This window comes from Megascapheus bottae, chromosome 15, assembly GCF_031878675.1.
Source record: "Megascapheus bottae isolate mThoBot1 chromosome 15, mThoBot2.hap1, whole genome shotgun sequence".
NCBI classification, from domain to species: Eukaryota; Metazoa; Chordata; class Mammalia; order Rodentia; family Geomyidae; genus Megascapheus; species Megascapheus bottae.
The window spans coordinates 56,279,998-56,296,595 of NC_143523.1; the positions used below are offsets into that span (position 1 = coordinate 56,279,998).

At 51.3% G+C, this 16,598-nt stretch overlaps 1 protein-coding gene across 1 annotated transcript in view; it reads right to left on the reverse strand.

The window, feature by feature from the left end:
• Window positions 1-16,598, reverse strand: part of Arhgap22 (Rho GTPase activating protein 22) — an 84,247-nt gene that overhangs the window by 9,871 nt on the left and 57,778 nt on the right. The window contains exon 3 of the mRNA XM_090346758.1: window positions 9,805-9,933. Within this exon, the coding sequence (XP_090202884.1) occupies window positions 9,805-9,933 (129 nt within the window). The remainder of the gene's footprint in view (window positions 1-9,804; window positions 9,934-16,598) is intronic.

Below are 16,598 nucleotides of genomic sequence, written 5' to 3' on the forward strand. Positions count from 1 at the left end.
AGGGGAGGGCCCTGCACATACAGGTTCTGAAATGGGGCTTCTGTTCATACTTGGTGAGCCTCTCTATATTCAGGGCCAGCTGAGCGTCAGGCCTCCACAGAGTGGCCACCCTCTAATCTCTGCTCCCCATCACCCACCCTGAATGAGCCCCTTGGGTTTTTAGAGGCTGTCATATTCTTAACTATGATATTTGAAACCTTTTAAAAATTGTTATTGAAAATCAAGATGTTTCATACATCTGCATTCTTAGCTTCTCCCTGTCAACCTCCTCTCCACTTATGACCAAACCCAGGGCCTCGCACAACCTAGGAAAGCACAATGCCACAGCCCCTAAGTTCTTTTGTGTGGGCCGATACAGGGCTGTTTGAACTGGGCACTGTCCAATTTAACCACCACAACAAAAGGGGCTGTGGCTCAAGTGGTAAAGCACTAAGGCTAGAGCCCTATCCCTTGAGCACAAAAGCTCATTGCCACCAACCAGCCCCCGAATTCCAGAGAGTGGGGGAGCGTGGTGGGGATGAGGCTGGACATTGCCCACCGTGAGAACTCACTTGACCCTCTGACCCACATGGGTGTGGACAGGCCAGGTGACACGCAAGGGCGAAGGGCCTGGACACAGAGGTTTGGACTGGTCCCCAGCACTGATCTGGGTGGACATCCTGGATGAACCAGGAACACAGTGGGTTGGTCCTGGCCTTAGTCTCTCCAACTACAGCATGGGGGCAATCCATGTCTTCAGAGGCTGCTTATGAAGACCCTAGACCAAGCACACAATGCCTGCATGAAAGAAAGCCAGGCACAGGGCGGAGGAATTCAGTATGAGCTGAGCTTCCCTGGAGCTGTGGGGAGCCCCACAGGCAGGCCTCCAACTCTGTCCCCCTGCCAGGTTTCTTACATTTAACCTCAGATTCCATGGTCCCCCTCCCCCCCCACACACACATCCTTCTACCGTAATCGGAAGCAACAGGCTCGCTCCAGAGACCTGAACTCCCTCTGCCCTCCTGGCACATCTTGGAGGGCGCTTTGCCAAGAACCAGTTCCAGGAGGTTTGTCAGATCTTAGAAGCACAGCCAATGTGGGTTCCTCGAGATCCCAACCCACACTTCACAAACACCGGCTGGGCTACCCTGAAGGAAGCTGGCAGAGGCTTCCTGTGGCTGTCTTCAGAGTCCCCACAGGACTCACCAGAGAAGGGAGGGGATGCCCAGCTGTGTCCTGGGTGTCCCCAGGTAGGTGCATGGGAGAGGTAGGTACAGGAGGAAGCCCCTACCCCAAACTGGAGAGAGAGGCCAGGGTTCCATCTTGGAGCCTCTCCTGGGGTAGTTCAGGGCAGGTCCGATTTGCCATCCTGGAAGGCCTCAGCCAGAGATAGTGCAAGGAAACAATCCTACAAGCCTGGGTTCAAATCCAGCCTCCTCCTTGGCCTGGCCTCTGGTCCCCACATCTGCCATCTTCTCCCTCCTTTTGTCCACCTACTCATGGTGGACTGTCGCTCTGTCATGACAGGAGACCCCGCTGCCATGATCAATGCTCCCTCCCGGAAAGCCTTCCAAAGGCCAGGGAGTGGGGGAGGGCAGACCAGAATATTCCTGGGGATTCCAGTCCCAGGCTGGGGGCTCCCCGGCTCACAGAGTCCCCTAGGTGGGGGGGGGATGGGGAACAATCTTTTGCAAGGCCCCTCCCAGACTCAGTTTCCCCACTTCTCCACGCAAGCACTTCCCCCTCCCCCTCCAAGCCCTGAGAACGATCCACCCCCCCCCTGCGGCTCCCAGACCAGGACCAGGGTCGTCCTTTTCCCCCCAGCCCCAACCAACGCACCCGATCGGGAGGCGCCGCGCCCTCGGGGACCCCCGCACCCCGTCCCGCCCCTACCTGGGGCGGCGGCGGGCGCGCAGCAGGCGGGCAGGCGGCAGGGCGGCCGCGGACAGACGCGGCCCCGGGAGGAGGCCCGCGCGGCCGGCATCAGGCCCATGGCGCGCCCGGGCGCGGCGGCGGCGGCGCCAGGAATGCCCGGCACGCGCGCAGGTAGCGTCTTGCCCGCCGCTCGCCCACTTGCCCGGCCCGGCCAGCACCGCCCGGGGCCCGGCCGCCTTCTCCCCGGAATGCGGAGTCCCCGGTGGGGTCCCGGGAGCAGAGGCTAGGGCCCACGGACCCGGCCTCGGCCCGGGGCGGGCGGGAGGGGGCCACAGCGGAGAGGCAACGCCATCTGAGTCACCACCCGAGGGGAGCTGGGCCCCAGCCGGGCCAGGGCACAGGAGGGGCAGCCAAGGCCAGGCATGGTGATGCAGCTGGCTGGTAAGTGACCCTGGGCACATGCAAACCCTCGTTATGTGCGAAGTGTAGATCACCAGGCTTGAACTCAAGGCCAGGCACTGTAACCGAGCTTTTCCCCCTAGGTTAACGTCCCCCACAGCTCTTTGTTTTCTGGTAGTTAATTGAAAATAGGACTCCTCCTGCCTGGACGGGCTTTGAACCACAATCCCCCCCCATGTCAGCCTCCTGAGTAGCTGGGGTTACAGGTGTGAGCCATCTGCACCACGCAGCTAATTACTTTTCTGTAAAACCAACAGGATTCTGAGTCCAGTCTCACCTGGGGAAAGGTGGCAAGGATGAAGATGTACAGGTGGATCCTCAGATCCGACCTCACAGGGCAGCTGCCAGGGAAGCGCGCCAAGCACCACGAAGCTAGGAGGGCGGTTTCTAGGGGCACAGTTCCTGGCTATTACAGTACTTTGAGAATGAAAACCAATGTGCTTTAACAAAAAAAACGCCACTGGTTTTATAATCCTATAATCCTAGCTACTCAGGAGACCGAGATCTGAGGACTGCATTCAAAGCCAGCCCAAGCAGGAAAGCCTGTGAGGCTCATCTCCAATTAAAAAGCCAAAAGTAGAGCTGTGGCTCAAGTAGAGGAGCACCAGCCTTGAGCACAAAAACTCAGGGCCAGCAACCCAGGACCAGCCTGTGTGCGTGCGTGTGCACGTTTGCACACTCCCATGCACACACACTCCCATGCACACACAATCAATCCATGAGGGACAAAGTCCTAAAACATTGGGTGTCTTGCCACACCTGTAATCCTGGCTACTCAGGAGGTTAAGATTTAGAGGACTGAAGCCTGGGCAGAAAAGTCTGCAAAACTCCATCTCCAAGCGAGCGGCAAAAAGCCTTACTAGAGCCATGGTTTGAGTAGAACGCAAGTTGAATAAAGCAAGCTGAGCAAGTGCCAGTCCCTGTGGTCAAACACTGGCATTGGAAAGAAGGGGCGGGGGAAAGGCAGCAGGCCTTTTACTCTTAGATCTGGAAACTGAGGCACACTCCCCAACCCTTATCCCACCCACACATCCTATGTTCATACTGGGGTCTTTTGTCACTCATGGTGTGTGGCCAGATACACACAGGTCCTTCACCTCAGAAGCTGTGCCTGTGCCCCACACATGTACAAAGACTCAGTAGTGGTGGCACAGAACAGCTGATTTGGAGAGGATCCCCTGGCTTAACTGGGTGGCACAGTAGAATTGTCTTGGCTGCTTACAAGACAAAGGCAGGGGGAAGCTGAGGCTTGGAGGGCAGGCCAGGGCCCCAGACACCTGCAACTCTTAAGAGGTGAGCAAAGGCAAGGACAGTCTCCCTCCGTTAAGGTCTCCAGAAGAGCCCTCCCAGGCCACCCCCAGGTGGCCCAACCTGGCACCCAAACGTCTTAGAGGACAGATGCTGCTCTCACCTCTGAACACAATAACAATACTGGTAGAATGGCTTGGCTGTACTAAGCTCAGGTGATGGTAAGTTATGGGAGTAAGAACAATGGAATGCTTTGCACTCGTTTTCATTTATAAAAAATAATTCTGGGGGCCAGGAGTTTGGCCTAGTGGTTAAAGTGTTTGCCTAGCATGCATGAAGACCTGGGTTCGATTCCTCGGTACCACATACATAGAAAAAAAGCCGGAAGTGGTGCTGAGGCTCAAGTGGTAGAGCTCTAGCCTTGAGAAAGTCCAAGGACAGTGCTCAGGCCCTGAGCCCAAGCCCAGGACTGGCAAAAAAAAAAAAAAATAATAATTCTGTTGCTGGGCTTCAGTGGCTCACGCCTGTAATGCCAGCTACTCAAGGAGGCTGAGATCTAAGGATTGCAGTTTGAACTTTCTCAGAAAGGAAAATTTATGAGACCCTGATCTCCAAGTAACCACCAAAATGCTTGAAGTGGAGCTGTGGCTCAAACAGTAAAGAGGTAGCTTTAAGCATAAAAGCTCAGCACTAGTGCCCAGGCCCTGAGTTCAAGGGCCATGACTGGTACAGAAGAAAAAAAAAATGTGTCTCAATTACTTGGGGGGGGGGGGGGAGAATGGGGTCCCAGTGAGGCTCCTGGCCCAGGCTCACACTGCTAAGTATGTGTTAGGTGCTGAAGTCAAAATAGCTAGCTATCCGCATGGGCCAGCAGGCTCAGAAGGGTCAGGGGTACCTAGCCCCCTGGGGGGGCACGTGGGACCCTCTCAGGTGGGCAGGCAGGCTTGGGGCTAACTTGTTCTCTTCTCAACTCCGTGTATTCACTTGTGTGATTATCGAACCTCACCTGCCAGTTTAGGGAGTCCCCAGTGCACAGCTGCCACCCCTCTGGGACTCTGGTTGCACAACCCCAACGAGCTCTAGGTGATGCCACGTCAGCCTGCTGGGGTGGGTGCACATCGGGGGCTGAGGGGTCCTGGAACCGCCTTCTAGGACAGAGCCAGGGGCACGAGAGATAAGCCTGAGGTTGGCCCTCTTACATGAGCAGCCTGGAGACAGGTGAGTTCTTCAGGTTAGATGGTTGCCTGGCAACCTCATCTGGGGATGGGGGCATGCTGGAGAAAGCCCTGGTCCCCACCTGGGTGCCCAGCCCCTCTAGCCTTCCTAAGATCTCTCAAACCCTGGGCAAGGAGAGCCTGTGGCAAACATGGGTTGCCTTCTTTACCGAGTGCTAAGGTCCCTCTGGTGCTAATTCCTGGATGGCAGGCTACCTGACAACACCCGAGCCACCCCATATCAGTCTCTCCTGAGACCCCATCCCATGCCAGGGCTCCAGGCTCCAACAAACCTGTTGGGATGCCGCTTCCTTTGTAACAACTGTGACAACGTTCAGGAGCCTCAGCCAGGCACTGGTGGCTCACACCTGTAGTCCCAATTACTCAGGAGGCTGAGATCTGAGCATCACAGGTTCTAAGCCAGCAAGGGCAGGAAAGTCCATGAGATTCTTATCACCAATTAATGGGCAAAAAGCTAGACATGAAGCTGTGGCTCAAGTGATAGAGTGCCTGAAGCCTTTGTTAAGGGACAGTTCCCAGGCCTTGAATTCAAGTCCCAATACTGGCACATAGAGAAAAACAGTCCAGGCACCTCCCAGAGTCTTCTCCTGACTGCAAAGGGATGTAAGGGGTCTGACAGCCCAGGGCTGCTGCCAGGCTTCTGGGGAGGCACAGCCCAGACCTGGGGTTGGCAGAGGGCTGACTAGCAAGGCAGTGCCAGCTGAGGGCCCTCTCAGTGATCTACCTGGGGCCCAGGCCCTGCAGTAACCAGGACAAAGCCTCCGGGTCCTGGGTTCTCTTCAGCACACAGGAGGCCAAGCTGGGAAGGAAGAAGGAAACTTAGCATCAAGTGGCTAAAGGCAGAGGGCATAAAAAACAGGCCCAAGCATTTTCCATCTGCAGACTAAGTAGATTGAAGCTCAGTCTTAGGCACACAAGCTGAACTGGCTGACATGCACGCGAACAGGAAATAAAAGACATCTTCCCAGTTGGGCAGTGGTGGCTTATGTCTGTAGTCCTAGCTACTTGGAAGGCTGACATCTGAAGATCATGGTTCAAAGCCAGCACCAGGCAGAAAAAGTTTGTCATCCCCAAAATAACCAGCAAACGCAGGGCTGCAGGTGTGGCTCAAATGGTAGAGTGCCAATCCAGTGAGCAAGCTGAGGAAGGACTGAGCAAGCTCCACGGTCAGACCCCAGTCACAATCTTCTTTTTTCAGTCTCTGTGGAGCAAAGAATGCTGGGAAGAAATGGTCCACAAGCAACTCTGGCTCCATTCTGCCAACAGTGACCTTGCATTTGAATGCAGCTGTGCCTCCAGGGGCTTCCCTCTGGAGATGTAACTCCAGCGCAAGCCTTGAGCAAAAGCAGCTCAGGGACTAGACATGAATTCAAGTCCCAAGACCTGCACAAGCACACACAACATGCACGCACACCCACATGCACACTGCTGTTAAACTGTATTGTGTAGGGGTAAAAAGCAGGTAGAGAATCAGGAGAGATGCAATTATTTTTCTAATATCAGACTGTAGAATCCACAGCTTTAGAGGCCCTGTACTTCCCTTCACCATGACCCCTATGCTGGGCCAGCACGCTCTTGTCTCTGCATCACTTCCAGACAATTATTTCAGGCTCTGCCACTTGTCTCCACAACCCTCGACCTCCCTCCACTTCTCCAGCCATGCTGGCCTCCTGCTTGCTCTTCTACAGGCCCCTTCCCTATGTGGGCTCCTAGTCCTTCACTCAGAGGTCACCAACTCCAAGCCCCGCCCTCTGACCCTCCAAGTCTACTCCCGGTTTCTCAGCTTGCCCGTCATGTGTCTCCCCTTGTAGAATGGAGGCTCTGTGGGGAGATGGCCTGCCCATGCCTGTCCTTCCAGCCTCCCAGAAAACATTCATGAGGCCCTACAAGAGGCACCCATGGGTGCCACTGTCTGCCCCACCTTCTTTGTGGGAACAGTGGGGTCCCCATCCACAGCAGCCATATTGCCACTGGGAGTCAGGTTTTCTGCCTCAGTAAATTTGCTGGAAAGGGCTTTTTGCTTTAAAAAATATATATATATATAAATATATGTATATATATTTATATATGTATATATTTATATATATGTACATATATATATAAATATATATATATAACAGAAGCAGGACACTAATGATTCATACCTATAATCCTAGCTACTCAGGAGGCTGAGATCTGAGGATCAAAATTCAAAGCCAGTCTGTGCAAACAAGTGCAAGATTCTTTCTCTTCAATTAACTAGCAAAAAACTAGAAGTGGAGCTGTGGCCCAAGATTGAGAGTCTTAAGTAAAAAGCTTAGGCAGAGTGTAAGACCCTGAGTTCAAGCCCCATCACTGGTACCCATTACCCCCTCCCCTCTATAAAATGCCACCAAGAGCAGCTCTGATCCAGGAGGTCTCTCTTCCAGGCAACTTCAGTTTACCAGTGGCTCTGCCAGGAAACGAGAGGCCCACTGAGCCCACCCACGAGCTCCGAGCTTGCCCACGCATGCCCAGGCTTGCTCACCTGGCACGGCTGTGTTTTCTCTGCACATCTGGCAGAAAGGAGATAAGCGCCTCTGATGCCCATTGGCTCTCACGTCCCATCCTCCCGTTCCTCCTTGGCCAAAACTGTCCAGGGAGGGCCCCACTCCCAGCAGGCAAGGAGGAAGCGACAAGAGACCCGGCACAGGGCCTGGCTCTGTCACGCTGGACCTCAGTCAGCTTTTGTTTTTACAATGTGAAATATGCATGTGTGCTGAACAGCACTGAAAGGACTAATGCGCAGGCTTGCACTTTTGTTCATATAAAACCAGCAACCCTGCATTCCTATATGGATTCAAACTACAGAATATTCAAGTTCCCTCCTGAAAGCTAAAGAATTTTTTTTGGTACCAGTCCTAGGGTTTGAACTCGGGGCCTGTGCACTAGTCCTTGCTTTTGGGCTCTGAACTAGTAGTGTTCTATCAATTTGAGCTACAGCTCCACTTCTGGCTTTTTGGTGGTTAACTAGACCTAAGGGTCTTGTGGACTTTCCTACTGAGACTGGCTCTGAACTGCAATCATCAGATCTCAGCCTCCTGAGTAGCTAGGTTGCAGGCGTGAGCCACTGATGCCCAATGAATCTGGAAATTTTATGGTGCTCCTGCATCCCTCTTTAACCTCTTCCTTCCTCTACTCTGGGGTGTGTGTGTGTGATGTTTTGGTAGTTTGAACTCAGGACCTTAGCACTCAACCACTTCAGCCAGGCCTCCAGCTCCCCTGGGGAATTTTACAACATTCACTGCTTTTCTTCATGTTTTTGCTAATAATCCATTCATCTAAAAATCCATAAATGGTTCCAAGTCAGACCTGAGCAGAAAACTGTGAAAGTCTACCTCCAAAATAACGGGCAAAAAAACCAGGCTGGAAGCATAGTTCAAACCATAGAGCACCAGCAGACCAAGCAGCCAATCAATTACGAGGCCCTGAGTTCAAATCTGTGGGGGTGGGGGAGGAAGGGGATGCCGTGCCCCCTCCCTTCAGCGCCTGACATGACACCATTGTCCCGATGTCACATGAACACCAGCCTTCAAGGATAGCAGCTATGCCTGGCTGGAGTCATCGTCCTTTCTCTCCCACTCCATCTAGACCGGGGCAGAACCCAACAGACTGCACCCTACCGCTTGACCCATGTCTGCACTTGCCTGCTGTGAACACTTCTGTCTCAGGTCCAAGGCTCACATGGACACCAGAGGACTTTGTCCTTTTCTCTTATGCTGGTATTGGGACTCCAACTCAGGCCTGGGTGCTGGGTTGTCCCTCAGCTTTTTCACTCAAGGGGCTCAACCACTTGAGTCACAGCTCCAGCTTTTTGCTGGTTAACTGGACATAAGAGTTTCACAAGCCTGTAATCCTAGCTACTCAGGAGGGGGAGATCTGAGGCTCGCAGTTCAAAGCCAGTCTGGGCAGAAAAGTCCATGCGACTCTTCCCTTCAGTTAACCATCAGAAAACCAAGTGGCAGTGAGTCTCAAAATGGTAGAACACTAGCCTTGAGTACACACAAAAACTCAGGGACAGCACCTAGGCCCTGAGTTCAAGCACAGACATTTTTTTGTCCAGGCTGGCTTTGAACCATGATCCTCAGATCTCAGCCTCCACAGTAGCTAGGATTACAGGTGTGTAAACCACCAGTGCTTCATAAATCTAAGTCAGGCTCTGTCTGTCTCTGGCTTGGTGCTCTCCTGATGTGTCGCTACATTTGAAGCAAAATCTCAGCTTCTCACCATGCCCCCATTACCTGGCCACCTTTCCCGTGGGCACTCTCTCAGACCTATTGGCCTTCTGAGCTCCTGGCCCATTCCTACTCCAGGATCTTTGCACTTGCCAGTTTCCTCGGCCACTGCTCTTCTCCCCAGCATTCCTGGTTACGTCACTAAGCCTGCTAGAACCCCTCACCCCCCCCCCCGAGCTTTGGTCTTATTTCCTGGCATCCGTCACTCCTGGGCAATAGCAGACATGCATTCCTGCCTCCCTCTGTCTACTCGGGAGGTTGGTGGGGAGGGGAGAGTGGAGGCATGCATGACCTGTTATAGCCAGTGTCCTTTACGCACCCACTTAATGCTTTAGAATAAAAGAAATGAGAGAAAATGCCAGCATCCAGGCCCTGAGTTCAAGCCCCACAGCTGACAGGAAAAGAACTCCTGAGACAGTGGGTATGAAAGCCATGCCCTGTACAGGGCCCCTCTGCCTACGTCCAGCTGCCCACAACCAGCAGGACACCTGCCAGCAGACTTAGGGAGGGAGGCTAGCAGGCAAAAGCCACAGGCCTCAGATGGCAAGAGATGCTGTGTCCACGGACAACTGGCATCTCCCTGCCAGGGCCCACGTGGTACCTGATGGGAGGTGATGTGGAGGCAGCAGGGCCAGGCTGCTGTGGAAGAGCGAGTCCTGAGCCAGAGGGGACTGGTGGAGTCAGGGCAGGGGGTGGATTACCTGTCGGCAAGGGTTTTAGAGGGTGGGCATGCGCATGCGATCTACGGGCAGTACCTCTGCCCAGCGGGGCCCAGATGACCCGGCGGATGGCCTGCACCCAGTCCTCCATGTCACGCTGGGAGCTGGCCATGAGCAGGAGCGCCTCGGGGTGGGACGGTGCCTTCTCCCGCTCCCCGGAACCACCTGCAAGACAGGGAGACAAGGCTTACCAGGGGTCTCAGAGCAAGGGGGGCAGACCCCCGCCCCCAGCAACCTGGCTGTGGGCTCTGTTTTGTAACCAGTTTCTCCCACACCTCATGCCTCTGTCTGAATGGTTTTCTCTTTCCAAACATTTTTTTTCCTGCCAGAGACTAGGACTTGAACTCAGTATCTGATGCTTTCGCTCACTGGCTGGCACTCTACCATCTGAGTCACACCTCCCACCCTGGTAACTTAAGTCTTGCTTTGTAATTTTTTCAATATCAAAGTAAAAAAATTATTGCTGGGTACTGGTGGCTTATGCCTGTAATCCTAGCTACTGAAATGGCTAAGATCTGAGGATTAAGGTGCAAAATCAGCCTCAAGGAAGAAAGTCTGTGAGACTCCTCTTCAATTACCCGCCAAAAAGCCTGAAGTGGAGCTATGGTTCAAGGAGTAGAGCACTAGCCTGGAGCAAACAAAAAGCTTAAGGATAGTACCTCGGCCTTGAGTTCAAGCCCCAGGACATACAGCAAAAAAAAAAAAAATCACTGAAAGGGGGTACTCATGGAGAAAAAAAGGCATGCTGATTATAAAGCAATTCAGAGTTGTATCTCTCCCTCCCCGTCCTTTACTAAATGTTTTGTCAGTGTCACTGAAGTGCACTTGAGTGTGTTCTGCCATGTCTTTTTTGTGTGCTAGTACCGGGGCTTGAACTCAGAGCCCGGGTGCTGTACTTTAGTTTTTTGCTCCAAGCAAACTGGGATGGGCCCTGGAAAGCCTCCCACTGGGCCACTCCTAGCCAGTAGAGGTTGCTCACTTGTGGGCATAAAATGGGAGCCATCTTTTTTGCTCCCACAGTGACATTGGGTCTCAAGTTTCTGTGGGCAAATTAATTCATCCTCAACATCAGTGGTTTTCTGAACTTGGTGAGTGATCTGAATGAGCATGAAGCCAGATGTACTGGTGGCTCCACCTGTAACCCTAGCTACTTGAGAAGCTGAGATCTGAGGATCACGGTTTGAAGCTTGCCCTGGCAGAAAATTCTGTGAGATTCTTATCCCAAATCAACCACAAGGAAGCCAAAACTGAAGATATAGCTCAAGTGATAGAGTGCTAACCTCAAGAGAAGCAGCCAAATGAGAGTGAAAGGCCCCGAGTCCAGCCCCAGCACTGGCACAAAAGCCAAGCAAGAACAAATACAAAAGGCAAAACAAAAGCAAAGAAGAAAAGATTGTCTGTCCAGGCTCTCCCTGCTCTCCACCCTCCATGTCTGCAATTGCTCAAGTCCCTACCCATGTCTGTTTGCTGCTGGGTGAGTCCCAGAGACAATGTATCCATCATCTCTCCCATCCCCCAAAAAGAGCAGGGAGCAAGAAACACCCTGAGCACCAGCTCATAGCCACCCAGGAATACAGTCCAGACATGTGGTCCTGGATCCTGAAATGTGCCCTGCATCTCTGGTGAACAGCCCCCAGCAGAGGAGCTCAGCTCAGCCCTCACTGCTACTGGCAGGGCCAAGGTGAGGGTCTACAGACTGTTTTCCTACGGTGCTGGAGATGGAACCCAGGATCTTGCTCATGCTGGGTCAGGGCTCTCATGTCAAGCTCTATCAACAGCCCCACATCTGTATTTTACACTGAGGAAAAGCAAGCACAGTGTGATCAAGAAATTTGCCTGTCCTCACCCGCACAGTGTCAAAGTGGCTGGCCCAGGAGTTTCAGGTCCTGCCTGTAAGTTGATTACTTTTTATTCTTGCCAGTCCTGGGGCTTGAACTTAGGGCCTTATGTTCTCACTTGGATTACTGACAGCATTGAACTATCTAAGCCAAACTTTTCCTTTACTAGTTAGGAAAAGACTGATACTAACTTGAAGGTAAAAACCAAAATTATGACAGCAAATATTTCAGGAGGAAATGCCTCATCATGAGACATGACTGTCTGTGGTTGCTGTTCCTGCTCTTCCCCATTTTCTGAAGTGGGCTGTGCTTCCATTGCAACCCAGCGTCTCCCAGGCATCAGAGGCCCAGTGCCCAGAACCCACCCTGGGATCAACCCACAGCTCCATTGGGCCAAGTGTGGCAAGTTAAAGCCCTTTAAGTGCCAGAGTCAGCACTTGAAATACGAGGAAGTGGAGGATTCCCTTGGAGCAGCTCCTGAGAGCTAGCGAGCACTCTTCAATTTCTTGATGAAATCCTCATGGAGGACTCAGACATCAGTGTTACTGATTTTTTGGGGGTGGGGGGGTGAGTCCTGGAGCTTAAATTCAGAGCCTGGGCACTATTCTTGAGCTTTCTCAAGGCTAGAGCTTTACCATTTGAGCCTTAGCACCACTTCTGGCTTTTTTCCATGTATGCAGTACTGAGGAATCAAACCCTGGGCCTCGTGTATGATAGGCAAGCACTCTACCACTAGGCCACACTCCTGGCAGTTACTAACATTCTGGGTGAGAAACTGAGGGGGTAGGGAGTGGAGAGGGAGGTTTGCCAAGGGCACTGTTTTGTACATAGTAGGATGCTTAAGTGTCACGGTTTGACTCTCTAATGTGCCCCAAAGGCTGTGTTAAATAAAGGCTTTGCTTTCCACTGGTGGGAATTTGGAGACATGACCGAATCCTGTAGATTGATGTCCTCAATGGCTCCATTGATGGATTCAAAAGTGAGTGTACTATTGAGGTGGTGGGAACTCCAGAAGGTAAGGTCTGATTGGAGGACGTGAGCAGCTCGGGGCGGGGCTATGAGGGTATATCGTTTCCCTGCTTCTTCCTCGCTTAGTCCCAGCTTCCTGGTCACCATGAGGTGGGCGGCCACCTCAGCCCCACTCTGCTCACAATGCTCTGCCTCACCTCAGGCCCGAAGCAGGGGGGCCAACGCAACATTGAGCGAACCCTTGGCAACTAGGGGGTCAAAAATACACCCTTCTTCCCATTTCCCTAAGGTATTTTTGCCAGTCTTGGGCTTGAACTCAGGGCCTGACACTGTCCTTGGGCTTTCTCAAGACTAGAGCTCTACCACTTGAGCCACAGCACCACTTCCAACTTTTTTTTCTATGTATGTTGTACAGAGGAATCAAACCCAAGTCTTCGTGCATGCTAGGCAAGCACTCTACCACTAGGCCCCGCTCCTGGCCCTCCCTCAGGTATTTTGCTACAGTGATGGAAGTTGCCTGTCAAAAGCACCCTTGGTCTTGGAGTCCAGTAGCAACCTCTCCCCACCCTCATCCTTCCTTTTCCCCCATTTCTGCTCCCCAGATTATGACAATGAAAAGTGCCTTCCCACATTTGCAAATATTTGATGGGCAAAGACAGGAACCACTGATAGACAACAATGAGATCTATACCACGTGACAGCCTATGGCTGTTCAAATTCCTGTCACGTGACATCTCACAAACATAACATGGCATATCCGAACTTGCCGCTTCTTTTGTGTCCAACCATCAGGTGCCCCAAGAAGAGAGTTGGGTGGCCTTGGCTCCATCCTGGTCTCCTGTTCTTCCCTGGAGGGCTCGTCCAATCCCAGGCTTTGCCGGATTCCCTGGTCCACTGCCCCCTCCAGTATGAATATCTCCAGATGTGGCTACATCTTCTTGGCTTCATCTGCTCTGCTAGCTGAGGACAATTCTACCTGTGGCTCACACCTCCCATCCATTCTCATCAGCAAACTCTATTGGTTCAAGAATACATTCAAGGCTGGGTTCTGGTGGCTCACATCTGTAAACCTAGCTACCCAGGAAGCTGAGACCTAAGAGTCAGGGTTCAAAGCCAGCCTGGATAGGAAAGAGTCTGTGATACTCTTATTACCAGAAAACTAGAAGGGGACTTGTGGCTTAAGCCTTGAGCAAAAAAAGTGAAAGGGGCAGTACCCAGGCCAGAATTCAAACCCCAGTACCTGTACCAATCACTTAACATTTTACCTCCTGGTCCAGGCTACCATTATTATCCATCCAGAGGGTCGGTGTAGTCTCCAGGGCCCTCTCTAGTGCTTCCCTTCTCCAAAGGGAAGGCTCAATACCCCTGTAAGACCCAAACCCAGCTCCCCAGCCCTGTCCACCCTTCTCAGAGCCCCTTCCCTTCAGGCAAGGCCTGTGCTTTCAGCTCAGGCTGTTCTTCTGCATTTGTCATATTTCAACCACACCACAGGACACTCCTGAGCCAGTCTTTGCAGCTGGCTCATCCCTTATATTGCCCCAGATTCTAAAGATCTGAGCTCTCAACTCCTTTGCATCTTTCCTAGAAGGTCACTTTGGAGATCTTCCATGCCCACCCTCTATGGCCCACCATACCCCTTGCTCCTTTCCATGATAAGCCCACCCTCAGCCTGTTTTACATGTCAGTCCAGCACAGTGAGCCGAGTTGGCACAGACAGGGCAGGCATAGAGCCTGTGATGGAGCAAGATGAGCAGCAGCAGGTCTGCTGAGGTGAGCTGTACAGGAAACTCCCACGACAGGCAGATATGCCATCCGCAACCTCGGAGCCACTGTAAGTCTTGACTCACAGAATCTCGAGAGCACTGTCAGCCTCATTTTAAAAGTGAGGAAATTGAAGCCCAGTAAAAAGTGAGGAAATTGAAGCCCAGTAATGTTAAGAAACACATCCAAGCTATCAGTTGATGAGTGGATGGATGATGGTGAACCATGACCTGCCAGCAAGCTGGCGTCCACCCTGACTCCTCACGGCCCCAGGTGAGTGACTCAGGACCCCAGTCCAACCTGAGCTCCTGAACTGCTTCCGTCTACCCAAGTAAAGGGACTCTGGGGGAGAGAGAGGGACTTGACATACAATAGAGCCAGGCAAGTCCCTGATAAGATAGACTTCATTTTTTAAAAAAACAAATGGCTGGTGTCATTGTAACCCATGAGGGGCACCCTATGAAAGAAAAGACTAGCTGCGCATGTCTGGGGGCTCACACTTGTCATCCTGGTTACTGAGAAGGCTGAGATCTGAGGACTGTAGTTTGAAGCCAACGTGGACAGGAAAATCTGAGACTCCTATCTCCAATTATCCACACAAAAGCAGAAATAGAACTGAGTCATGAGCCGTGCGCAAAAAGAATCTTAAGGACAGAGCACATATACATATATACACATACACGTACGCATACCCAGGCATACACTTCAAATGCTTAAAGTACACATTTGATTCAGTCTTCCCCCATCCAAGTTTTTGAAAACTGTTTTGTTTTTCAAAAAGACCATTTGAAAGCGTCACCAGCAGCCACGTCACCTGTTCTAGTGCCTCCTGACACTGTGATGGGGCTCCCCTCCTAGGATAGCCCAACTGCAGGATGGCCAAGGGCAACAGCAAGAGCTTTCAATAGTCCCATCACCATATAGGAATATAAAATGAGCTATGTGCACAACTTTTTTTTTTAAATCAACAGGATGTAGTAGGAACTTCAAAAACACAATACGAACAAACAAGAGCTGCATTACAAGTGCATATTGAAGAGTACATAGGGCAAAAGGAATTTATAAGTAATTTTAGAGAATTTTGTCTGGACACTGTAAGACCAGAGAATACAAATATTGTCCTCTAGTTAGCAAGAAATAGCCTAACAATTTTGAAATTATTCAATATGAAGTTTAGGATTGAACTAGTGAGTACATATTTTGCAAATCATGAAATCTGGGTTTCAATGCCAAATCAAACACATAAGGGGTAAGTGGGTGCTGAATTAAAGCCATAGCTATCAGTGTATCCTCATATGCTTTAAACATGCACACATATGCTTTAAATGTGCACAACTTTAAATGTCATTACTGCACTAAAAAAAAAAAAAAATAGCACTGGGCACTGGTGGCTCATGCCTGTAATCCTAACTCAGGATGCCGAGATCTGAGGATTCTGGTTCAAAGCCCAAGGAAAGAAAGTCTGTGAGACCTCTCTCCAATGAATCACCAGAAAACTGAAAGTGGTGCTGTGGCTCAAAGTGATAGAGTACTAGCCTTGAGCTGAAAAGCTCAGGGATAGCACCCAGGCCCAGAGTTCAAGCCCCACTACCAACAAGATGGATAGATAGATTAAAAGCTAGGCATCAGTGGCTCATGCCTGTAATCCTACTACTCAAGAGGCTAAAATCTGAGAAGTCCAAGTAAGAAAGTGGCAGTGTGACTCTAGACTTGGGAGGATAAAAAAACAAGCCAGAGCATTAGGCTCTGGGTTCAAGTCCCAGGACTAGTACACGTCTATGCATACGTACATACATACATACATACTATGAAGGCATCATACTACAACAATGATGACAGTTCTGGGGGTTGAACTTAAAGATTTGCACATATTAAGCACCCCAAGCTCCAGCAATAATTAACTTTTATAATTATTAATATTTTTGCCATTCCTGGGGCTTGAACTCAAGGCCTGGGCACTGCCCGAGCTGTTTTAGCTCAAGGTTAGCATTCTACCACTTTAACCACGGCACCACTTCTGGTACTGAGGAATTGAACCCAGAGCTTCATGCATGGCAGGCAAGCCCTCTACCACTAAGCCACACTACCAGCTCTAATTGCCTTTTCTTTATCCCAGTAATTTTTTTTTTGCCAGTCTTGGGACTTGAACTCAGGTCCTGGGCACTGTCTTTGGACACTTTATGCTCAAGGCTAGCGCTTTGCCACTTGAGCCACAGCGCCACTTCTAGCTTTTTCTATGTATGTTGTACTGAGGACTCGAAC